The sequence below is a fragment of the Pristiophorus japonicus genome, chromosome 6 (genome assembly GCF_044704955.1).
Source record: "Pristiophorus japonicus isolate sPriJap1 chromosome 6, sPriJap1.hap1, whole genome shotgun sequence".
Taxonomy (NCBI): domain Eukaryota; kingdom Metazoa; phylum Chordata; class Chondrichthyes; family Pristiophoridae; genus Pristiophorus; species Pristiophorus japonicus.
This window is the reverse complement of record NC_091982.1, coordinates 46,652,739-46,677,269: the sequence shown is the minus strand read 5'-3', so window position 1 is coordinate 46,677,269 and position 24,531 is coordinate 46,652,739. Positions and strand designations below refer to the sequence as shown.

The 24,531-nt window shown below is 45.0% G+C and overlaps 1 protein-coding gene across 1 annotated transcript in view; it reads right to left on the bottom strand.

Moving 5' to 3' along the window:
• The window catches only part of rxfp2l (relaxin family peptide receptor 2, like), a 139,037-nt gene that overhangs the window by 12,673 nt on the left and 101,833 nt on the right, over positions 1-24,531 (bottom strand). The window contains exons 12-14 of the mRNA XM_070883953.1: positions 16,303-16,374; positions 10,204-10,275; positions 530-601 (exon numbers count right to left, since the gene is read on the bottom strand). Coding sequence (XP_070740054.1) covers positions 530-601; positions 10,204-10,275; positions 16,303-16,374 — 216 coding nt within the window. The remainder of the gene's footprint in view (positions 1-529; positions 602-10,203; positions 10,276-16,302; positions 16,375-24,531) is intronic.

Sequence of the window (24,531 nt, the reverse complement as noted above, 5' to 3'; positions counted from 1 at the left end):
AGTTCTGGCTCGCATTCTATTTCTGTCCTGTCCAGCAGGCCAGATAAAATGACATGGCAGGATGGATACGGGCCATATTTTACCCACCACTGATTTTTGGGGACGCTAAATGAATACATGTGGGAAAAAGGAATAGAACGATATATCGATATGGTTAGATGAAGTAGGGTGGGAGGAGGGTCAGGTAGAGCATAGATAACAGAATAGACCAACTGGGCCGAATGGCCTGTTTCTGTGCTGTAAATGCTATGTCATTCCACGTATGTAATTAAGACCCTTGGACAGATTAAGCTCAGGATCTATATGGTAGTTCCAAAAATTACAGGTCTGTTTTATAAAACAGGCTAACTGAGCAGTTGTTTAAATGTTAGCATTACTGCTGAATAAAGAGGCCATCTCGCAAAATGGATACTAAACTCCAATTGTCTGGCACAAATGACTGATGTCATATTTTACCAGAACTACCAAGTACTGCTTGTTATCTGTGTTATCTTTCCAAAAACATTTCTAATAGAAGGATTCAACGTACATGTGTGAGAGGTTGCCCAAGTTCTTAAATATTCGGTTCTGGATGTTCACAATGTTGATGTTATCCAAGTCTCTGAAAAATAAAAAAGCCAGGAATTATTAAGATAAAAGCTGTCGTACATCCTAAAAAGCCAAGTGCTGAGCTAACTTCGGGTATTGTATCCAATTCAGGCACCTTACTTTAGGAATGATGTCAAGGCCATGGAAAGGGTGTAGCAGAGATTCGCTAAGATGACACTAAATGATACTTTGGTTCTGTCTTCACTACGGAAGATACAAATAACCTCCTGAAAATACTCAGGACAAAGCCACTCTGTGACCTTAACTCTTATTCATAGGACTCCAAAGACGATGACCCTGCGTGGGACCTCCCTTTTTATACCTGTGTCATCAGGTAAGGAGTGTCTCCCACAAGTTCACCCCTTGTGGTCAAGGTGTGCATCTAGGTTGAGTGTATACAGTAATACAGTGGTGTTACATTGTGGTTACATACATGACAAATCCCATCAATTTCCCTAACACCATTTCCTGACTAATAAGGATTTCCCTCAGTTCCTCCTTCTCGCTAGACCCTCAGTCCCCTAGTATTTTCGGGGGGTTATTTGTATCTTCCATAGTGAAGACTTACGCGCTCATGAAGGACTTACTAGCACCCGAAAAGCTGGCGGACAAAACCTTTGAAGAACTCAGCAAATTGATCAGGGAGCACCTCAAACCGGCGAGTAGCATACATATGGCCCGACACAGATTCTACACCCACTGACGTAGTGAAGGACAGAGCATACCAGACTTCGTAGCGGACCTCCGGCGTTTGGCCAGCCTCTAAGTTCACAGATGCCTGCAGGGGGGAGATGCTAAGGGACTTCTTTATCGAGGGCCTCGGTCATGCAGGAATTTTCCGCAAATTAATTGAGACCAAGGATTTGACCTTGGAAGCGGCGGTGTTGATAGCTCAAACTTTCATGGCTGGGGAGGAAGAGACGAAAATAATATACATCGCAACTCTGCCTCTAACGCAGCAATGGATCAGGGAGTCAACATCATCAATGCGACTCAGAGCTCCGCAGGCAGGCAGGGGCAGTCCGACACTCCCCAAGCAGCAATAGATCCCAGAGTAGGACTTCAACAGAGACAATGGCAGGCTGATCGGACATTCATGCCATCACAGAGGACAATGCGGCCCGGGAGGAGCCATTGACAACCACTAATAGGGTACTTAAGAGCAGTCAAAGGGACAGTCAGCGCGGAATGCCTGGCCATAGTCCCTTTGTTCCCAACAATGGAAACTTTAACACATGCTGGAGGTGTGGGGGAAAACATTCAGCCAGATCTTGCAGATTTCAACAGTTTGTCTGCAGGAACTGCAATCTCAGTGGCCACTTAGCTCGAATGTGCAGGAAGTCTGCAACCAGACTAATATATGAGGCGGATGGACCAGAAGAGGGTTCTTTGAGGCAGGATGACTTTTGGGGCAAATCGATGGACGCCGAGGTTCAGCGGGTCCATGTGGCGAATATTCACAGTTCATACACCAAAACGCCACCAATGATGATGAGGGTTTTATTAAATGGTATCCCAGTACGCCTGAGGCTGGACACTGGGGCCAGCGAGTCACTCATGGGCATTCAGCAATTTGAGAAGCTATGGCCACTTAAAGCCAGCAGACCCAAATTAGCATGTATTGAGACACAATTACGGACTTACACTAAAGAAATCATTCCAGTGCTAGGCTGTCACACACAATGGGTTAGTGAATTGGCTGCCGCTCTGGATTGTGCCGGGCAATGGTCCCGCACTGTTGGGGAGCAGCTGGTTAGCCGAGTTGAACTGGAAATGAGGGGGGGATGTTCACACAATGTCATCTGTGGAGCGAAGTTCGTGCTCACAAGTCCTACAACAATTCGATTCACTATTCCAACCTGGCGTCGGGACTTTCAAAAGCACTAAAGTAGTGATACACATCACCCCGGACGCCAGGCCAGTGCACCACAAAGCCAGAGCGGTGCCGTATGTGACGCGGAAAAAGATCGAGAGCGACTTGGACCAGCTGTTGAGAGAGGGCATCATCTCGCCTGTTGAATTCAGCGACTGGACGAGCCCCATTGTTCCCATCCTAAAAGCGGATGGCTCTGTCAGGATCTGCGGCGACTACAAGGCCACCATTAATCGGGTGTCCCTACAAGATCAATACCTACTCCCGAAAGTGGAGGACCTCTTCGCCACGCTGGCAGGCGGTAAGCTGTTCACCAAGTTGGACCTCACTTCAGCCTATATGACCCAGGAACTGACCGACGAATCTAAACTACTGACCACCATCACCACGCACAAGGGACTGTTCATTTATAACAGGTGCCCATTTGGCATTCGATCAGCGGCCGCGATTTTTCAACGAAACATGGAAAGCCTGCTTAATTCCATTCCTGAAACGATCGTATTCCAGGACGACATCCTCATCACGGGTCGAGACACCAAGGAACACCTCCACAACCTGGAGGAGGTGCTACGCCGACTGGACCGGGTAGGCCTGCGACTCAAGAAGTCTAAATGTGTGTTCTTAGCTCCTGAGGTTGAGTTTCTGGGCAGGAGGGTTGCTGCAGATGGAATTCGGCCCACCGAATCCAAAATAGGCGATTCGACGAGCACCCAGGCTCTGTAACATATCGGAGCTGCGTTCATTCCTGGGACTGTTGAACTATTTCGGAAACTTTCTGCCGAACTTGAGCACATTGTTGGAGCCGCTACACGTGCTCCTGCGTAAGGGTTGTGATTGGTTTTGGGGGGGACTGTCAGGAATGGGCTTTTGATCAGGCGCGAAACCTACTTTGTTCAAACAAGTTGTTGACCCTGTACGACCCTGAAAAAAATTGGTTCTGACATGTGATGCATCATCCTATGGGGTTGGGTGCGTGTTGCAGCAGGGTAATGCTGAGGGTCAACTACAACCTGTGGCTTATGCCTCCAGGTCGCTCTCTCAAGCAGAACGGGGATATGGGATGGTCAAGAAGAAAGCACTTGCATGTTTCTATGGTGTAAAGAAAATGCATCAGTATCTCTTTGGTAGGAAGTTTGAATTAATTAAAGACGGACCACAAGCCATTAACATCCCTGTTGTCAGATAGCAAGGCTATCAATGCCAACGCATCAGCTTGCATACAGCGATGGGCTCTCATGCTGGCTGCTTATGACTACTCCAGCCGGCACCGGCCCGGCACTGAAAATTGTGCTAACGCGCTCAGCAGGCTTCCACTGGCCACCACTGAGGGGGCAGTGGAGCAAAGCGCCGAGTTGGTCATGGCTGTCGATGCCTTTGACAGCGCAGGCTCCCCCATCACAGCCTGCCAGATCAAAATCTGGACAAACAGAGATCCCCTCCTATCCTTGATTAAGAAATGTGTCCTGACTGGGGATTGGGTGCCTGCACACGGAGCATGCCCTGAGGTCAGACTGTTCCACAGACGGATGTATGAGCTCTCCATCTAAGCCGACTGCCTACTATGGGGCAGCCAGGTAGTTATGCCCCCGAAGGGCAGGGAGGCATTCATCAGAGAACTCCAAAGCGAGCACCCAGGCATTGTGCTGATGAAGGCCATTGCCCGATCACACGTTTGGTGGCCTGGAATTGATTCAGACCTGGAATATGGTGTTCACAGGTGCTTGACGTGTGCCCAGCTGGGTAATGCCCCCAGGGAGGCCCCGCTCAGCCTGTGGCCCTGGCCCACCAGGCCATGGTCACGCATTCATGTTGACTACGTGGGCCCGTTCATGGGAAAGATGTTCCTTATTGTGGTAGATGCGTACTCAAAATGGATCGAGTGCATCATTCTGAATTCATGCACGTCATCCATCACCGTGGAAAGCCTATGTGCGATCTTTGCAACCCATGGCTTGCCGGACATCCTGGTTAGTGATAATGGCCCATGTTTCACAAGCTACGAATTCCGAGAGTTTGTGTCGGGCAATGGCATCAACCACGTCAGGACTGCGCCGTTCAAGCCGGCCTCCAATGGCCAGGCGGAACGTGCGGTCCAAATCATTAAGGTATGCTCAGGATTCAAGGACCCTCCCTACAATGCTGCCCATCGTGTCTCCTTCTAGCCTATAGATCCTGACCGCACTCGCTCACGGTGGTCCCGTCCACAGAGCTACTAATGAAACGGACACTCAAAACTTGGTTGTTCCTCATTCACCCAGTCCTGACCAACATAGTCGAGGGCAAGCGCAAGTCACAAAACGAGTACCATGACCTTAATTCGGGGGGGGAGATGTATAGAAACAAATGATTCTGTATTCGTCCTCAATCGCCATAGGGCCCAAATGGTTTGAGGGCACTGTAATTGACAAAGAGGGGATAGGGTCATCGTGGTAAAACTCAAAAATGGTCAGATATGCCATAAGCATTTGGACCAAGTAAAAAAAAGGTACAGCATCGACACGGAGGAACCTGAAGAAGACCATGAGATGGAGCTCACAACACCGCCAGTGAACGAGCAACAAGAGCAATCAGAAGAATGCACAGTCCCTGCGGTCAGCCCGGACAGGCCAGAATCACCACAGGTCAGTGTCCAACATCCAGAGCCCCAACTGCGGCGCTTCACGAGGGAGCGTAGACCACCTGAAAGACTAAACCTATGATCCCAATAAAACTTTGGGGGGTTGGGGGGGGGGGGGGGTGGTGAGGAGAATGATGTCATTTATGTAACCACAATGTAACACCACTATATTACTGTATACACTCAACCTAGATGCACACATTGACCACAAGGGGTGAACTTGTGGGAGACACTCCTTACCTGATCACGCAGGTATAAAAAGGGAGGTCCCACGCAGGGTCATCGTCTTTGGAGTCCTGTGAATAAGAGTTAAGGTCACAGAGTGACCTTGACCCAGAATGTGCCTCATGTGGTTTCATACTTTAGAGTAAAGACTTTACAGGATTGAGGGCCGATAAATCCCCAGGGCCTGATAGTCTGCATCCCAGAGTACTTAAGGAAGTGGCCCTAGAAATAGTAGATGCATTGCTGGTCATTTTCCAACATTCCATGGACTCAATGGATTGGAGGGTAGCGAATGTAACCCCACTTTTAAAAAAAGGAGGGAGAGAGAAAACGGAATTATAGACCGGTTAGCCTGACATCGTTAGTGGGGAAAATGCTGGAATCAATTATTAAAGATGTAATAGCAGTGCATTTGGAAAGCAGTGACAGGATCGGTCCGAGTCAGCATGGATTTATGAAAGGGAAATCATGCTTGAAAAATCTTCTAGAATTTTTTGAGGATGTAACAAGTAAAGTGGATAAGGGAGAACCAGTGGATGTGATTTATTTGGACTTTCAAAAGGCTTTTGACAAGGTCCCACACAAGAGATTAGTGTGCAAAATTAAGGCACATGGGAATGGGGGTAACATATTGACGTGGATAGAGAACTGATTGGCAGACAGAAAGCAAAGTGTGGGAATAAATGGGTCCTTTTCAGAATGGCAGGCAGTGACTAATGGGGTACCGCAAGGTTCAGTGCTGGGATCCCAGCTATTTACAATATATATTAATGATTTAGACGAAGGAATTGAATGTCATATCTCTAAGTTTGCAAATGACACTAAGCTGAGTGGCAGTGTGAGCTATGAGGAGGATGCCAACAGGCTGCAGGGTGACTTGGACAGGTTAGGTGAGTGGGCAAATGCATGGCAGATGCAGTATAATGTGGATAAGTGTGAGGTTATCCACTTCGGTGGCAAAAACAGGAAGGCAGATTATTATCTGAATGGTGATAGATTAGTAAAAAGGTGAGGTGCAACGAGACCTTGGTGTCATGGTACATCAGACATTGAAAGTTGGCATGCAGGTACAACAGGCAGTTAAGAAAGCTAATGGCATGTTGGCCTTCATAGCGATAGGATTTGAGTATAGGAGCAGGGAGGTCTTGCTGCAGTTGTACAGGGCCTTGGTGAGACCACACCTTGAGTATTGTGTGCAGTTTTGGTCTCCTAATCTGAGGAAGGACATTCTTGCTATTGATGGAGTGCAGCAAAGGTTCACCAGATTGATTCCCGGGATGGCAGGACTGACATATGAAGAAAGACTGGATCGACTCGGCTTATATTCACTGGAATTTAGAAGAATGAGTGGGGATCTCATAGAAGCATATAAAATTCTGAAGGGATTGGACATGTTAGATGCAGGAAGAATGTTCCCGATGTTGGGGAAGTCCAGAACCAGGTGTCACAGTCTAAGGATAAGGGGTAAGCCATATAGCACCGAGATGAGGAGAAACTTTTTCACCCAGAAAATTGTGAACCTACGGAATTCTCTACCACAGAAAGTTGTTGAGTCCAGTTCGTTGGATATATTCAAAAGGGAGTTAGATTTGGTCCTTACAGCTAAACGGGGTTATGGAGAGAAGACAGGAGTGGGGTACTGAAGTTGTATGATCAGCCATGATCATATTGAATGGTGGTGCAGGCTCAAAGGGCTGAATGGCCTGCTCCTGCACCTATTTTCTATGTTTCTATGTTTCTCTGAAAGGCTTTAATTATGAGGAAGAACTAAAGAATTTGAACAATGAAGGTGAGAAGATCCAGTAGGCGTGTTCAAAATTATGAGGGGTTTTGGTAATGTAAAACGACTAAAACTATTTCCATTGGTTGGTCAGTCAGTAACTAATGGCCATAAATTTATGACATTGGCCAAAAGAATGACCCGAAAGGAGTTGTGTTTTTGTTAGGACATGGAAAGAGTGGTGAAACAGAATCCATAATAGATTTTGGAAGAGAAGTGGCTAATATTTGATAATGATTTGATAATGTAATTAAAAGGGTATGTTGAAAGGGCAGGGGAATAAGACCAAGTAGATAGCTCTTTCAGAGAGCTGACTCAGGCATAATAGCTGAATTGCCTCCTTCTGTGCTGTAAAGTTCTATGGTTCTAAGCATCTATCTGCTGGTTTGTGAGGGTAAAGAAGGTTGATAGACTCACAGTACTCATGCACTTTGTAACCGTCATCTCGTGAACTTTGTGAAAAGGTAGTCAACTCATTGACCAGCTTATGCTTAATTATGCTGAACCTGGTTGAGTTTTGGAGGAAATAACTAAAGTGGGAGATAAGGGAGTGTCTATGGATGTTATTTATATGGACCTTGCTGACGTTACTCTTCGCTGCCGTCGTCCTCCTGCACCAGCTCGCACTGTACCTTGTAGTGGCATGCCTCCACGCTGCCCATGGTCGTCGCTCACCACTCCTTTTATGGCCCCGACCTGCCGCTGATGGTCTTTCGCAGGTCGGGGCCTCTGCTCGCTGCTCCTTTTATGGGTCCAACCAGGATTGGAGCATTGGAAGGTACAGCAGGAGCGGCGAGATCGGGCGAAGGAGCGGCGAGAGATGGTAGAGGGACGTGATCGGTGCCCGGGGAGGCGTGAGTTCGGGGCCAAGTGCAGCACGGGCCAGCCCACACTGTGATATGTGCGCACACTAGGTCCATGCAACAGAGCAGGTCTCCAGTTGTCTTGGGTAATCCTTGCCACTGGACCAAGACCTAGCTCTGTCAAGCCTATGTGGTGGCTGGTGTGCAACAGCCACCACATGTTTAAAAAAATCCACGTACAGGCATCTTCCACCCTTGAGGATGTAGCTCGGGTTCTTCATTCGAATCACCTGTGAACTCATCCTTTTTTTTGATGTGGAAGCAAGTCATCCTCGTTTCGAGGGACTGCCTATAATGATGATGATGATATTTACATGGACTTGTAAAAGGCATTCAATAATGTTCCACACAAGAAACAATTAACAAAAATGAGAGTGCGCGGAATTGGAAGTAACCTATTGATATGGGCAGCGAGTTGGTTAGGCGACAGAGAGAAAGGATAATGAGTATGTACTGGCCAGTACGTGACTAATGATGTCCTCCAGGGATCTGTACTGTGGCCTCAGCTTTTCACTATGCACGTTTTGTTAACTGCCAAAAATCAATTTTCTTAGACGAAGGAATAGAGAGCCATATATCCAAGTCTGCTGATGACACTAAGCTAGGTGGCATATTAAATAGTGTAGATGGGAACAGACAGTTGCAAAGAGACATTGATAGATTAAGTGAGTGGGCAGGTGGAATTTCATGTGGGAAAGTGTGAAGTCATCCACTTTGGACCCAAGGAAGACAGATCTGAGTATTTTCTAAATGGTGAGAAGAGATTTAGGGGTCCATGTACAGAAATCACTAAAATCTGGTGGACAGGTACAAAAAATAATTTAAAAGGTTAATGGAGTGTTGGCCTTTATCTCAAGGGGATGGAATACAAAGAGGTAGAAGTTATGTCAGTTATATAAAGCTCTGGTTAGACCCTATTTGGAGTACTGTGTTCAATTCTGGGCGCCGCAACTCAGGAGGGATATGTTGGCCTTGGAAGGAGGGCAAATTCATGAGAATTATTCCGAGGTGAAAAGGATTATATTCTGAGAACATGTTGCATAGACTGAACTTGTATTCCCTTTAGTATAGAGGGTTATGGAGTGATCGAATTGATGTGTTTAAGATGATTCAAAGATTTGATAGTTTCTCCCTATCTCCTCTGGTGGAGGAGTCCAGAATAAGGTGTATAACCTTAAAATTAGAGCCAGGCAGTTCAAGGGTGATGTCAGGAAACACTTTTGCACATAAAGGGTAGTGGAAATCTGGAACTCTCTCCCACAGAGAGCTGCTGAGGCTGGTTCAATTGAAAATGTCAAAACTGAGAGTGATAGTTTTTTGTTAGACAAGGGTATTAAGGGTTAGGGAACCAAGGCGGTTAGATGGAGTAAAGATACAGATCAGCAATGATCTAATTGAATAGCGGAACAGGCTTGAGAGGCTGACTGCCCTACACCTGTTCCTATATTCCCATGTTACTATTATAGTGCTGTGAGTTTTTAGTTACTGGGAACTGGGCTGACGTTGCTCAAACTCAATTCATTTCGGTCATTATAGCCAGCAGAGACAGGAGACTTTCATTCCATCAGTCTGGGCTGTGTTCAAACTCAGATCCCAGAGGTGAAAGCATTGTATATGATGATACTTTGAGAACATAATTATAGGGGGAAATCACTGAATAGGTGAAAGTAAATATCCTGGTAAAAAATAGGAAGTCAACCAGGGCACTCATGGTCAAATTGAGTTGGGTGGTCAACCTTGACAAAGAGGCACCCAGTTCTGAGGTGCCTCCTCTGCTACTAGGGAAAGAAGAAAAACTGGACAAGAGTTACCACTGGGTTCCAACCATTACTGTCTGGTGGCTAGTTCAGGGCAGTAATAGCGAATGCTTCAGTATTGGTTGCCCACCAATCCTCTTGTCCAATTGCCTTGGGAGATCTACAAGTCTGGAGCATAAATGAAGTATAACATACTAAATTAAATTATAGGCCACTCACAAGTGAGTACTTTAACAAAATTGGGATATAACCCAAACTTTTATTTTCTATTGAGCTCCAGTTGATTCTGCTCCAATTTTTCTTTATAAACTTGGAGTTCAGCCATGTGTTCACCACACCATTGAGTTTGAAGATATATAGTCAATGTTAGCCATCTGCAGTGAGCCTTGATTTGGCTCACATTCGATGAGAAAGTTGTTACCTCACCAAAAACAAAACTGAACATCCAGTAACCAGACACATATTCTACCAATGATCAAAGCAAGATAAACAGTACTCACAGTGACTTGAGAGTAACAAGGTGGTCAAACTGATCCAAGCTAATATAGTTGATAGGATTATGTGATAAATTCCTGTAAAGCATCAGAAAAGACATGCTAAATAACAGAGCTTGGATGAAATTTTCAAAGTTTCCAAAAGGTCCGAGAAATATTTAACCTCAACGTTTCAGCAAATTCTCATTGTGAGTAGTTCAGTTTTTTTTTTCCTCTTTAATTTTCTTTCCTGAAGTTATTCATTTCTTGTTAGGGGGCAGTTCCAAAGGTGCTGGTCACCCTCCAGTAACTATTTTGCTCAAGTCGCCCTTTTTTTGGTCGTGGCAGGCTATTTGACAGTGGGAGCCATTCCAGGTGAGACCAATGTTTTCCTCGTCCAACATCTAATCGATACTGATCATGTCATCACTGAACATCTACAAATGTGCACTTTCCAACAGTGGCCAGCGAACAGTGATCATGACTGGCAGCCCATGCAGAATCTCCCTTCTTCAGCTTAGGGGCAGAGAGGCCATTTTTTGTACATCCAAATTCACCAATATTGAGATCAACTAACTCAGCATAGACTAGGTACCTTACTGCTTTGTATGGATCAGTTTCATACCAGACAGTGCACCTATCAACAGAGCCATCGGGGGAGCAAATCAAATAGTTTGTGATACCATTTTGACTGTCATGTCACAATGAGTCTTTATTATAAGAACATAAGAACATAAGAAATAGGAGCAGGAGTAGGCCATCGGGCCCCTCGAGCCTGCTCCGTCATTTAATACGAACATGACTGATCCGATCATGGACTCAGGTCCACTTCCCTGCCCGCTCCCCATAACCCCTTAATCCCTTATCAGTTAAGAAACTGTCTATCTCTGTCTTAAATTTATTCAATGTCTCAGCTTCCACAGCTCTGAGGCAGCGAATTCCACAGATTTACAACCCTCAGAGAAATTCCTCATCTCAGTTTTAAATGGGCGGCCCCTTATTCTAAGATTGTGCTCCCTAGTTCTAGTCTCCCCTAGCAGTGGAAACATCCGCTCTGCATCCACCTTGTCAAGCCCCCTCATAATCTTATATGTTTTGATACGATCACCTTTCATTCTTCTGAATTCCAAGGAGTAGAGGCCCAACCTCCTTAACCTTTCCTCATAAGTCAACCCCTTCATCTCCGGAATCAACCTTGTGAACCTTTTCCGAACTGTCTCCAAAGCAAGCATATCCTTTCGTAAATATGGAAACCAAAACTGTACGCAGTATTCCAGGTGTGGCTTCACCAATACCCTGTACAACTGTAGCATAGAAACATAGAAACATAGAAAATAGGTGCAGGAGCAGGCCATTCAGCCCTTCTAGCCTGCACCGCCATTCAATGAGTTCATGGCTGAACATGAAACTTCAGTACCCCCTTCCTGCTTTCTCGCCATAACCCTTGATCCCCCGAGTAGTAAGGACTTCATCTAACTCCCTTTTGAATATATTTAGTGAATTGGCCTCAACTACTTTCTGTGGTAGAGAATTCCACAGGTTCACCACTCTCTGGGTGAAGAAGTTTCTCCTCATCTCGGTCCTAAATGGCTTACCCCTTATCCTCAGACTGTGACCCCTGGTTCTGGACTTCCCCAACATTGGGAACATTCTTTCTGCATCTAACCTGTCTAAACCCGTCAGAATTTTAAACGTTTCTATGAGGTCCCCTCTCATTCTTCTGAACTCCAGTGAATACAAGCCCAATTGATCCAATCTTTCTTGATAGGTCAGTCCCGCCATCCCGGGAATCAGTCTGGTGAACCTTCGCTGCACTCCCTCAATAGCAAGAATGTCCTTCCTCAAGTTAGGAGACCAAAACTGTACACAATACTCCAGGTGTGGTCTCACCAAGGCCCTGTACAACTGTAGCAACACCTCCCTGCCCCTGTATTCAAATCCCCTCGCTATGAAGGCCAACATGCCATTTGCTTTCTTAACCGCCTGCTGTACCTGCATGCCAACCTTCAATGACTGATGTACCATGACACCCAGGTCTCGTTGCACCTTCCCTTTTCCTAATCTGTCACCATTCAGATAATAGTCTGTCTCTCTGTTTTTACCACCAAAGTGGATAACCTCACATTTATCCACATTATACTTCATCTGCCATGCATTTGCCCACTCACCTAACCTATCCAAGTCACTCTGCAGCCTAATAGCATCCTCCTCGCAGCTCACACTGCCACCCAACTTAGTATCATCCGCAAATTTGGAGATACTGCATTTAATCCCCTCGTCTAAATCATTAATGTACAATGTAAACAGCTGGGGCCCCAGCACAGAACCTTGCGGCACTCCACTAGTCACTGCCTGCCATTCTGAAAAGTACCCGTTTACTCCTACTCTTTGCTTCCTGTCTGACAACCAGTTCTCAATCCACGTCAGCACACTACCCCCAATCCCATGTGCTTTAACTTTGCACATTAATCTCTTGTGTGGGACCTTGTCGAAAGCCTTCTGAAAGTCCAAATATACCACATCAACTGGTTCTCCTTTGTCCACTTTACTGGAAACATCCTCAAAAAATTCCAGAAGATTTGTCAAGCATGATTTCCCTTTCACAAATCCATGCTGACTTGGACCTATCATGTCACCATTTTCCAGATGCACTGCTATGACATCCTTAATAATTGATTCCATCATTTTACCCACTACTGAGGTCAGGCTGACCGGTCTATAATTCCCTGTTTTCTCTCTCCCTCCTTTTTTAAAAAGTGGGGTTACATTGGCTACCCTCCACTCCATAGGAACTGCTAAAGTAGCACAATAATGCTACAATGTTGTTATTACCTTGGAAATTTGTAAAATAATACACAGTCTGGGCAGGACAAATGAAATCAGTGAAGCTCGCTATAAGACACTCCCCATTTCACCTTTAGAATCATGTCTTTGCAAACCGGTGGCACTGCGATATCCCTTACGCGTTTTAAAAGCAGAAACTCCAAGGCTAAAAAGGGGTCTCACAATGAAGTGAAATGCATGAAGGTCAGCCAACTGCCACATCACATTTCTCCCTCCAGCCCCTCAATTATAAGGCCTGCATGATCTTGAATCCATTCAACTGGCAGTATTGCTAATACAAAAAAAACCCACTGAAATTGTGATGTATGTGTGGGATGCAAAGGAGTGTGAGATATTCATGTTTATTGATGTTGATTTTTGCAGACCTGTCAAGTTAGTGCTCCCAGATTGTGATTTGACCTGTGCATGGTACTTTCTTTCCTATATAGTTTTGATATATTTCACTAATGTGAATTAATTCCTTCATATGCTTTTCCTGCTTTGCTCTTACTCAGGAAATCACATTGAGCCAAGGAAACAGTAGAAAATTTTGCAACTGTTTTTCTCAATCTCCTTGCTCTCCTTTTCTTTCCTTTCTTTCTCTCTCATGCCTCCTTCTCCTCGCATCTCTTTCTCCATTCCAGGGTCTCGAGCACATAAATCTAGGCTGACATCAGTGCAATGCTGCACTGTCGGAGGTGCCGTCTTTCGAATGAGATGTTAAACCAAGGCCCTGTCTGCCCTCTCAGGTGGATGTAAAATATCCCATGGCACTATTTCGAAGAAGAGCAGGGGAGTTATCCCCAGTGTCCTGGACAATATTTATCCCTCAATCAACATAATAAAAAAATAGATTATCTGCACATTATCACATTGCTGTTTGTGGGAGCTTGTTGTGCTCAAATTGGCTGTCACGTTTCCTACATTACAACAGTGGCTATACTCCAAAAGCACTTCATTGGCTGTAAAGTACTTTGAGACATCCGGTGGTCGTGAAAGGTGCTATATAAATGCAAGTCTTTCTTTCTTTTTCTTTCTCCTTTACTCACTCACTGAGTCAGATTGATAAATATGATTTTACCCTTTTCCACAGACACAAATATAAGTTACAGATAAGAGGCTGTTCAGCCCATTTTGCTCATCCTCTACGTTTCCCAGACCAATCATAGAATCATAAGTTTACAGCACGGAAGGAGGCCATTTCGGCTATCCAGCCTAATTCCACTTTCCAGCTTTAGGTCCGTAACCCTGCAGGTCATGGCATTTCAAGTGCACATCCAAATACTTTTTAAATATGGCGAGTTCCAGACCCCTATTACCCTCTGCGTGAAGAAATTTCCCCTCAAATCCCCTCTAAACCTTCTACCAGTTACTTTAAATTTATGCCCTCTGGTTGTTGACCCCTCAGCTAAGGGAAATAGGCCCTTTCTATCCACTATATCTAGGCCCCTCATAATTTTATACACCTCAATGAGTTCTCCCTTCAGCCTCCTCTGTTCCAAGGAAAACAAACCCAGCCTATCCAATCTGTCCTCATAGCTAAGATTATCCACTCCCGGCAACATCCTCGTAAATCTCCTCTGTAACCTCTCTGGTGCAATCACATACTTCATGTAATTTGGTGACTAGAACTGCACGCAATACTCCAGCTGTGGCTTAACCAGTGTTTTATACAGTTCAAGCATAACCCCCCTGCTCTTATATTCTATGCCTCGGCTAATAAAGGCAAGCATTCCATATGCCTTCTTAACCACCTTATCTACCTGGCCTGCTACTTTCAGGGATCTGTGGACGTGCACTCCCAGGTCTCTGTGTTCCTCTACACTTCTCAATGTCCTACCATTTAATGTGTATTTCCTTTCCTTGTTATCCCTCCCCAAATGCATTACCTCACATTTGTCCGAATTAAATTTCATTTGCCACTGTTCTGCCCACCTGACCAGTTGATTGATATCTTCCTGCAGTCCACAGCTTTCTTTTTCATTATCAACCACACAGCCTATTTTAGTGTCATCGGCAAACTTCTTAATTATACCTCCTATATTCAAGTCAAGATCATTGATGTATACCACAAAAAACAAGGGACCTAGTACTGAGCCCTGCGGAACCCCACTGGAAACATCCTTCCAGTCACAAAAACACTCCTTGCTTCCTGCCTCCGAGCCAATTTTAGATCCAACTTGCTAATTTTCCCTGGATCCCATGGGCTTTTACTTTCATGACCAGTCTGCCATGTGGGACCTTATCAAAAGCTTTGCTAAAATCCATATACACAACATCGTACGCACTGCCCTCATCGATCCTCCTGGTTACCTCTTCGAAAAATTCAATCAAAGTAGTCAGACACGACCTTCCCTGAACAAATCCGTGCTGACTGTCCCTGATTAATCAGTTTCTTTCTAAATGTAGATTTATCCTGTCCTTCAGGATTTTTTTCCAATAATTTCCCCATTACTGCCAAGTACAATCTATCTTATTATGGCCTTTATACAGCCACTTATTTCCCTGAGGGATTGTTGTGTATAAATAATTGATCCCAAGAGTAATCAAGCAAAACTGCTGAATATCCATCCATCTTTTCATCTCTATTATTCAAATCTGGCTTGCTGCCCACCACAAAAAACATTCATACATACTCCCACCACCTCGTCTCCAGCATTAGCTGCAGAGGAACTAGGGTGTTCTATGAAGCATTTTTATTTTTAATTCATACTATATTCTATAATCTGGAATCCACTGCCTGAGTTCAAACACAGAAGAAGTCACTGTAACACAATCAATGAAGTCATGCCATTGTTCTGTTGTGGATTGCATCCGGGTGCGACAACTGCATTATTTTAATTTTAATGTGGGGAGGTATTCATGTGCTTTCTGAAATGGTACGTGGCATCAATAAGAGCAGGCTATATATGGAATGGGATTGGCGGCTGTAGGGTAAGTACGGACAGAGGCCACAAAATTCTTCTGGGAACACAACAATCCTTTTGCTCCTGGAACCAAAGATTTGCCATCTGTGGAGAACAATTGACCAAGATTGAATAATGGGAATGTGGGATGGATGGATACTTTGGAGTTTTGCTTAATTACCTTTGGGGGTCAGGGGGAGATTTTGCAGAATGCTTTTTTGAGGGGCTAAATTATTGAGATAGATTTCTTGATCGAGTAAATGGTGCAGTATCTTTGAAAGGGATAGGCTTGATGGGTGAAATGGCCCATGCTTTCTCATTCTCTTAAGAGTGGAGACATTCAAAGTGTGACTGTATATTAGAAAAGGAGTAAACGTTGAGTAATTCAATAACTTACAGCTGTTGCAGATATCCAAGGTTTCTGAATGCTGAGGAAGGAAATTCCTGAATCTGATTTGAAGACAAGTCCCTTAAAAATAGAACAGACAAATCCTGTGAATAAATCAGTGCTGCACTAAATACATGAACCCCCAAATTCTTAGGAATCTGCTATGATGGCACAAGTGTGGTGAAGCAGAACCCTTATCCACCTTAGCCCAAAGCTGAAGACCCCAGTCCCAATCACAGGGATGGGCTCATTTGCATGGCCAGGATGGGTACATCATGCCCACCAGGGCGCTTCAGTGACCCCTTCCCCGAACAGCCAGCCAGAAAGGAGGCCCGGTGAGGCTCTAAAGAAAATTCAAATGATTCAGTCCAAGACACATAGCAGCTAGTTCAAAAGAAGCATTAACAAGAGGATCTCGGGCATGTCAACTACTTACCTTCTAATTTAGAGACAGAAGGGGGAATATTTTTAAACTATGAAACAAAGTTGGCTATAGAGCTAGAGATCTATCCAACTGACCTGATGTTAAAAAGGTCGCTCAATATAAAGTGGTGGCAATGTTAAAAGTCAAGCGTGAAATGGACAGCATGTGAAGCATGCGAGGACAAAGAACCAGGGCACAATTATTCCCAGAGAAGTGGGATATGCTGTGGATGACTAAATGTTAATTAAGGCCTGTGACAGTGTTACATTTTCAGGTAGGATGGTATTAATCCCCAGATGGTGGAGAGTCTGAAGCGATTCAATAGTTGTAGTCAGTAAGGAAGGAACTGGATTGGGTTTGCTGGGTATTTAGCTGGTGCCATGAGTTTCAGGAAAGCATTTAAGGAGTGGCTATGCTAGGGTCTACATGCAACAAAAAATGATTTCCAATCGCAGCACATCAAAGATTCACTCAGTCTGCATTATTAAGTAAATCATTATTTGAGAAGGTACAATTCAACACCACTGCCTAGAACCCAGTGTCAGAAGTGGTAAAGAAGTGGGTGCCAATGGGAGACTAAAATATCAGAGAAATGAAGTGGAACAGCCATTAACCTAAAGCTAAGGACAGTGCAGGAGCCTATCAAGATTGAAAAGAGAAGAGAAAATAAGATTACCACATTGGCCAACGCAATCCACATCTCAAAAAATCTTCACATGAAAAAAGTTATTCTAATCCCCTCCCTTATGCACCTAGTGCTTCAGTTGAGGTCATGGCCTCCCAAACAATATAAATGATCTATTCATGGGGAGTGGGCAGGGAAGTGGAGCCGAGTCCATGATCAGATCAGCCATGATCTTATTAAATGGCGGAGCAGACTCAAGGGGCCAGGTGGCCTACTCCTGCTCCTATTTCTTATGTTCTTATCATTTTGATCACCTATCAAAATCTCCCCTTATTCTGCTCAATTTGAGAAAATACATAGTTCTAGCCTTTCCTCATAACTCAGACCCCTCATCCTGGTTTCATCCCAATAAATAGGTCTCCAGTGCTATTGTATTTCTCCAATATTGAGGAACCCAAAACTCCACACAGTATTCTAGATGTGGCCTAACCATTGTTTTGTACAGTAATCTTGATTTCTTCACTTTTGTTTTCAAAGTCTCTCGGTATGAACCTCAAATCCCATTTGTTTTCTTAATGGTTCCCACTATATTAATCAGGTAAATTAGACTGCCCAACCTACGACAAAGTTGATTTTAATTTCCCTGCATTTAAAAATTTTATTCCCCCGACCTTTTCTGTTGATGGTATTACCTCTCCTCGACTTATCCTCTGGCACCTTGCTCAAGTAATGATTCTTTGTGTGCGAGCCGAGATATTAGATGTTGCTCCCAGACTTAGCACTCTCGGAACTTAGGGAATGTGAAGCACATAAATGTCCAACTATTTAAAATGTTTGGAAAGGTGGGCACAATTTCTGAAATGTGATCTAGGCAAGTGCTCAAACATGTAACTTTCTGAATTTTCACTTCTGGCTCCTGATTCAATTACCCTGATTGCGTGTTGGGATACTATTCAATCATGGAGGGGTGGGGAAGGGTTAGTGGTTTGGGGAACACAACCTAACCTGATCCTGTCTTTTACACATACTCACTTCCAACACAGGTTGCTGGATGGCAAAATAGGGAACCCTAGCTGACTTTTCTCTTCCTGAGTGGAGGTAGTGAAGCCAGTTGCAGTAACTCTACTATTGAGCTGGCAAAAAGTTAACTCAGCACAGACCCAGGGATTAAACCTGGGTCATTCCTGTTCTGCACGGCTCAGTTATTCATGATTTTAACCTTAAAAGCTGAGCTACCGGTGGAGAGAATTTTAAAATTCTAACAGCTAATAGAATAGGTATTAAATCCTCAGAGCCAATGGTTCAGAATTTACGTTAAAAAGTCACATTGTTAAAACTACTATTCTTATTTTACAAATGAATGGTTTAACTGTCATGGAGAGTTTAAAGAGAAATGGGGGAGGGGCAAGTGGTAGGGGGAAGGGAAAGAACACAATAAATAGAAGCGGGAGGAGGGCATTCTGCCCCTCGAGCCTGCTCCGCCATTCAATAAGATCATGGCTGATCTTCCATCTCAACTCCACATTCCTGCACTACCACCATATCCCTTGATTCCCTGAATATCCCAAAATCTATTGATCTCTGTCTTATACATACTCAATGACTGAGCCACCACAGCCCTCTGGGGTAGAGAATTCTAAAGATTCACCACCCACCGAGTGAAGAAATGTCTCCTCATCTCAGTCCTAAATGGCCGACCCCTTATTGTGAGATTGTGACCCCTGGTTCTAAATTCCCAACCACAGGAGACATCCACCTTGCATCTACCCTGTCAAGCCCTGTAACAATTTTTTATCTTTCAATTAGATCACTTATCCTTCTAAACTCTAGTGAATTTAAGCATAGTCTACTCAATCTCTCCTCATCGGACAATACCCCATAGAAACATACAAAATAGGTGCAGGAGTAGGCCATTCGGCCCTTCGAGCCTGCACCACCATTCAATAAGATCATGGCTGATCATTCCCTCAGTACCCCTTTCCTGCTTTCTCTCCATAACCCTTGATCCCCTTAACTGTAAGGGCCATATCTAATTCCCTCTTGATTATATCCAATGAACTGGCATCAACAACTCTCTGCGGCAGGGAATTCCACAGGTTAACAACTCTCTGAGAGAAGAAGTTTCTCCTCATCTCAGTCCTAAATGGCCTACCCCTTATCCTAAGACTGCGTCCCCTGGTTCTGGACTTCCCCAACATCGGGAACATTCTACCCGCAGATAACCTGTCCCGTCCCGTCAGAATCTTATATGTTTCTATGAGATCCCCCATCATCCTTCTAAACTCCAATGTTTAAAGGCCCAGTTGATCCAGTCTCTCCTCATATGTCAGTCCTGCCATCCCGGGAATCAGTCTGGTGAACCTTCGCTGCACTCCCTCAATAGCAAGAGCGTCCTTCCTCAGATTAGGAGACTAAAACTGAACACAATATTCCATGTGAGGCCTCACCAAGGCCCTGTACAACTGCAGTAAGACCTCCGTGCTCCTATACTCAAATCCACTAGCTATGAAGGTCAACATACCATTTGCCTTCTTCACCGCCTGCTGTACCTGTATGCCAACTTTCAATGACTGATGAACCATGCATCACCCATCTTCCTAATCTGCCGCCATTCAGATAATATTCTGTCTTTGCGTTTTTGCCCCCAAAGTGGATAACCTCACATTTATCCACATTATACTGCATCTGCCATGCATTTGCCCACTCACCTAACCTGTCCAAGTCACCCTGCAGCCTCCTAGCGTCCCCCTCACAGCTCACACCGCCACCCAGTTTAGTGTCATCTGCAAACTTGGAGATATTACACTCAATTCCTTCATCCAAATCATTGATGTATATTGTAAAGAGCTGGGGTTCCAGCACTGAGCCCTGCAGCACTCCACTAGTCACTGCCTGCCATTCTGAAAAGGATCCGTTTATCCCGACTCTCTGCTTCCTGTCTGCCAACCAGTTCTCTATCCACGTCAGTATATTACCCCCAATACTATGTGCTTTGATTTTGCACACCAATCTCTTGTGTGGGACCTTGTCAAAAGCCTTTTGAAAGTCCAAATACACCACATCCACTGGTTCTCCCTTGTCCACTCTACTAGTTACATCCTCAAAAAATTCCAGAAGATTTGTCAAGCATGATTTCCCTTTCATAAATCCATGCTGATTTGGACCGATCCTGTCACTGCTTTCCAAATGTGCTGCTATTTCTCCTTAATAATTGATTCCAACATTTTCCCCACTACTGATGTCAGGCTAACCGGTCTATAATTACCAGCTTTCTCTCTCCCTCCCTTTTTAAAATGTGGTGTTACATTAGCTACCCTCCAGTCCATAGGAACTGATCCAGAGTCGATAGACTGCTGGAAAATGATCACCAATGCATCCACTATTTCTAGGGCCACTTCCTTAAGTAGTCTGGGATGCAGACTATCAGGCCCCGGGGATTTATCGGCCTTCAATCCCATCAATTTCCCGAACACAATTTCCCGCCTAATAAGCATATCCTTTAGTTCCTCCTTCTCACTAAACCCTCGGTCCCCTAGTACTTCCGGAAGGTTATTTGTGTCTTCCTTCGTGAAGACAGAACCGAAGTATTTGTTCAATTGGTCTGCCCTTTCTTTGTTCCCCATTATAAATTCACCTGAATCCGACTGCAAGGGACTTACGTTTGTCTTCACGAACCTTTTTCTGTTCACATATCTCTCGAAGCTTTTGCAGTCAGTTTTTGTGTTCCCAGCAAGCTTCTTCTCGTACTCTATTTTCCCGCTCTTAATTAAACCCATTGTCCTCCTCTGCTGAATTCTAAATTTCCCCCAGTCCTTAGGTTTGTTGCTTTTTCTGGCCAATTTATATGCCTCTTCCTTGGATTTAACACTATCCTTAATTTCCCTTGTTAGCCACGGTTGAGCCACCTTCCTCATTTTATTTTTACTCCAGACAGGAATGTACAATTGCTGAAGTTCATCCATGTGATCTTTAAATGTTTGCCACTGCCTATCCACCGTCAACCCTTTAAGTATCATTTGCCAGTCTATTCTAGCCAATTCACGTCTCAAACCATCGAAGTTACCTTTCCTTAAGTTCAGGACCCTAGTTTCTGAATTAACTGTGTCACTCTCCATCTTAATAAAGAATTCTACCATCTTATGGTCACTTTTCCCCAAGGGGCCTCGTACAACAAGATTGCTAATTAGTCCTTTCTCCTTCCATATCACCCAATCGAGGATGGCCAGCTCCCTAGTTGGCTCCTCAACATATTGGTCTAGAAAACTATTGTGTTCCTAACACAGATGAGACTGCACACAGCGAGGTTAATGTAACAATGACCTCAATCTTTATTAAGACACTCCAGAGTGAGGAACAGACCTGAGGACTGGCTTATATACAGTGCTCCCAAGGGATGCTGGGATCCCTTCAGGGGATGCGCTCCCTGGTGGCGGAACATGGGAGTGTATGCTTTACAGATACACAACATCACTCGCCCCCGCAAAGTCAAAGTGAAAACTTTTTACAAGGAGGCGCGATCGGGAGCCTTTCTTTCCCTGGTGGACCGCCTTCGTACAAATGTCTGTTCTGGTGTGTTGGCTGTGTCCTCGCTGGGCTGGTGTGTTGTAGCCTTGCTGGGCTTTTGGGCGTGATGGGTTTGATTTCCTGGTCCGGGGTGGTGTCGTTGATCCTTTGGGTGTGTGTTGTGGGCTCGAAAAAGGTGGTGTCTGCTGTGGGTTTTTCAGGGCAGTCTGTGAACTGCAGCCTCGTTTGGTCCAGGTGCTTTCTGCAAATTTGTCCATTGTCTAGTTTGACTACAAACACCCTATTCCCTTCTTTAGCTATCACCGTGCCAGCGATCCACTTGGGACCATGTCCATAGTTTAGCACATACACAGGGTCATTCAGATCAATTTCCCGTGACACAGTGGCGCGACCATCGTTTACATTTTGTTGCTGCCGCCTGCTCTCTACCTGATCATGCAGGTTGGGGTGAACCAGCGAGAGTCTGGTTTTAAGTGTCCTTTTCATGAATAGCTCAGCCAGGGCCACCCCTGTGAGCGAGTGGGTCTCGTGCGGTAGCTGAGCAGTTCTCGGGACAGGCGGGTTTGGAGTGAGCCTTCTGTGACTCGTTTAAGGCTCTGTTTGATTGTTTGTACTGCCCGTTCTGCCTGCCCATTGGAGGCTGGTTTAAACGGGGCCGAGGTGACATGTTTGATCCTATTGCAGGTCATGAATTCTTTAAATTCGGCACTGACCAGTATGTCAGGCAGGCCATGGGTGGCAAACATGGCCCTCAGGCTTTCAATGGTGGCAGTGCTTTCCGACATTATTTCACATTCAATCCATTTTGAAAAAGCATCCATCACCACCAGGAACATTTTACCAAGAAACGGGCCAGCATAGTCGACATCGATCCTCGACCATGCTCTGGAGGGCCAGGACCACAAACTTAGTGGTGCCTCTCTGGGCGTGTTGCTCAACTGAGCACACAGGCGGCATTGCCATGCACAGGACTCTAAGTCAGAGTCGATACCGGGCCACCACACGTGGGATCTGACTATCGCTTTCATCATTACTATACCCGGGTGTGTGCTGTGGAGATCTGAGATGAATGTCTCCCTGCCCTTTTTGGGTAGCACTACGCAGTTACCCCACAACAGGCAGTCTGCCTGAATGGACAGCTCGTCCTTTCGTCACTGGAACGGCTTGATTAGCTCTTGCATTTCAACGAGGATGCTGGCCCAGCTCCCATGCAGTACACAGTTTTTTTACTAGGGACAGCAGGGGATCTTGGCTGGTCCAAGTCCTAATCTGACGGGCCATGACAGGTGATTTATCATTTTCAAATGCTTCCATGACCATCAACAAGTTGGCGGGCTGCGCCACCATCAACAAGTTTGCAGGCTGCACTATTTCCACCCCCGTGGTGGGCAATGGTAGCCGACTGAGAGCATCCACGCAGTTCTTGGTGCCTGGCCTGTGGTGGATGGTATAGTTAAACACTGATAGCGCAAGTGCCCACCTTTGTATGTGAGCTGAGACATTACTATTTATCCCCTTGTTTTCAGCAAACAGGGATATGAGGGGCTTGTGATCGGTTTCCAGCTCAAATTTGAGGCCAAACATTTTCTTAACCCCGAACACACACACTAATGCCTCTTTCTCAATCATGCTGGAGGCCCTCTTGGCCTTAGACAAGTTCGTGGAGGTATAATTAGCAATCTCGTTGTGCGAGGCCCCTTGGGGAAGAGTGACCATAATATGGTGGAATTCTGCATTAGGATGGAGAATGAAACAGTTAATTCAGAGACCATGGTCCAGAACTTAAAGAAGGGTAACTTTGAAGGTATGAGGCGTGAATTGGCTAGGATAGATTGGCGAATGATACTTAAGGGGTTGACTGTGGATGGGCAATGGCAAACATTTAGAGACCGCATGGATGAACTAAAACAATTGTACATTCCTGTCTGGCGTAAAAATAAAAAAGGGAAGGTGGCTCAACCGTGGCTATCAAGGGAAATCAGGAATAAAATTAAAGCCAAGGAAGCGGCATACAAATTGGCCAGAAATAGCAGCGAACCCGGAGACTGGGAGAAATTTAGAACTCAGCAGAGGAGGACAAAGGGTTTGATTAGGGCAGGGAAAATGGAGTATGAGAAGACGCTTGCAGGGAACATTAAGCCGGATTGCAAAAGTTTCTATAGATATGTAAAGAGAAAAAGATTAGTAAAGACAAACGTAGGTCCCCTGCAGTCAGAATCAGGGGAAGTTAGAACGGGGAACAAAGAAATGGCGGACCAATTGAACAAGTACTTTGGTTCGGTATTCACTAAGGAGGACACTAACAACCTTCTGGATATAAAAGGGGTCAGAGGGTCTAGTAAGGAGGAGGAACTGAGGGAAATCCTTATTAGTCGGGAAATTGTGTTGGGGAAATTGATGGGATTGAAGGCCGATAAATCCCCAGGGCCTGATGGACTGCATCCCAGAGTATTTAAGGTGGTGGCCTTGGAAATAGCGGATGCATTGACAGTCATTTTCCAACATTCCATTGACTCTGGATCAGTTCCTATTGAGTGGAGGGTAGCCAATGTAACCCCACTTTTGAAAAAAGGAGGGAGAGAGAAAACAGGGAATTATAGACCGGTCAGCCCGACATCGGTATTGGGTAAGATGATGGAATCAATTATTAAGGATGTCATAGCAG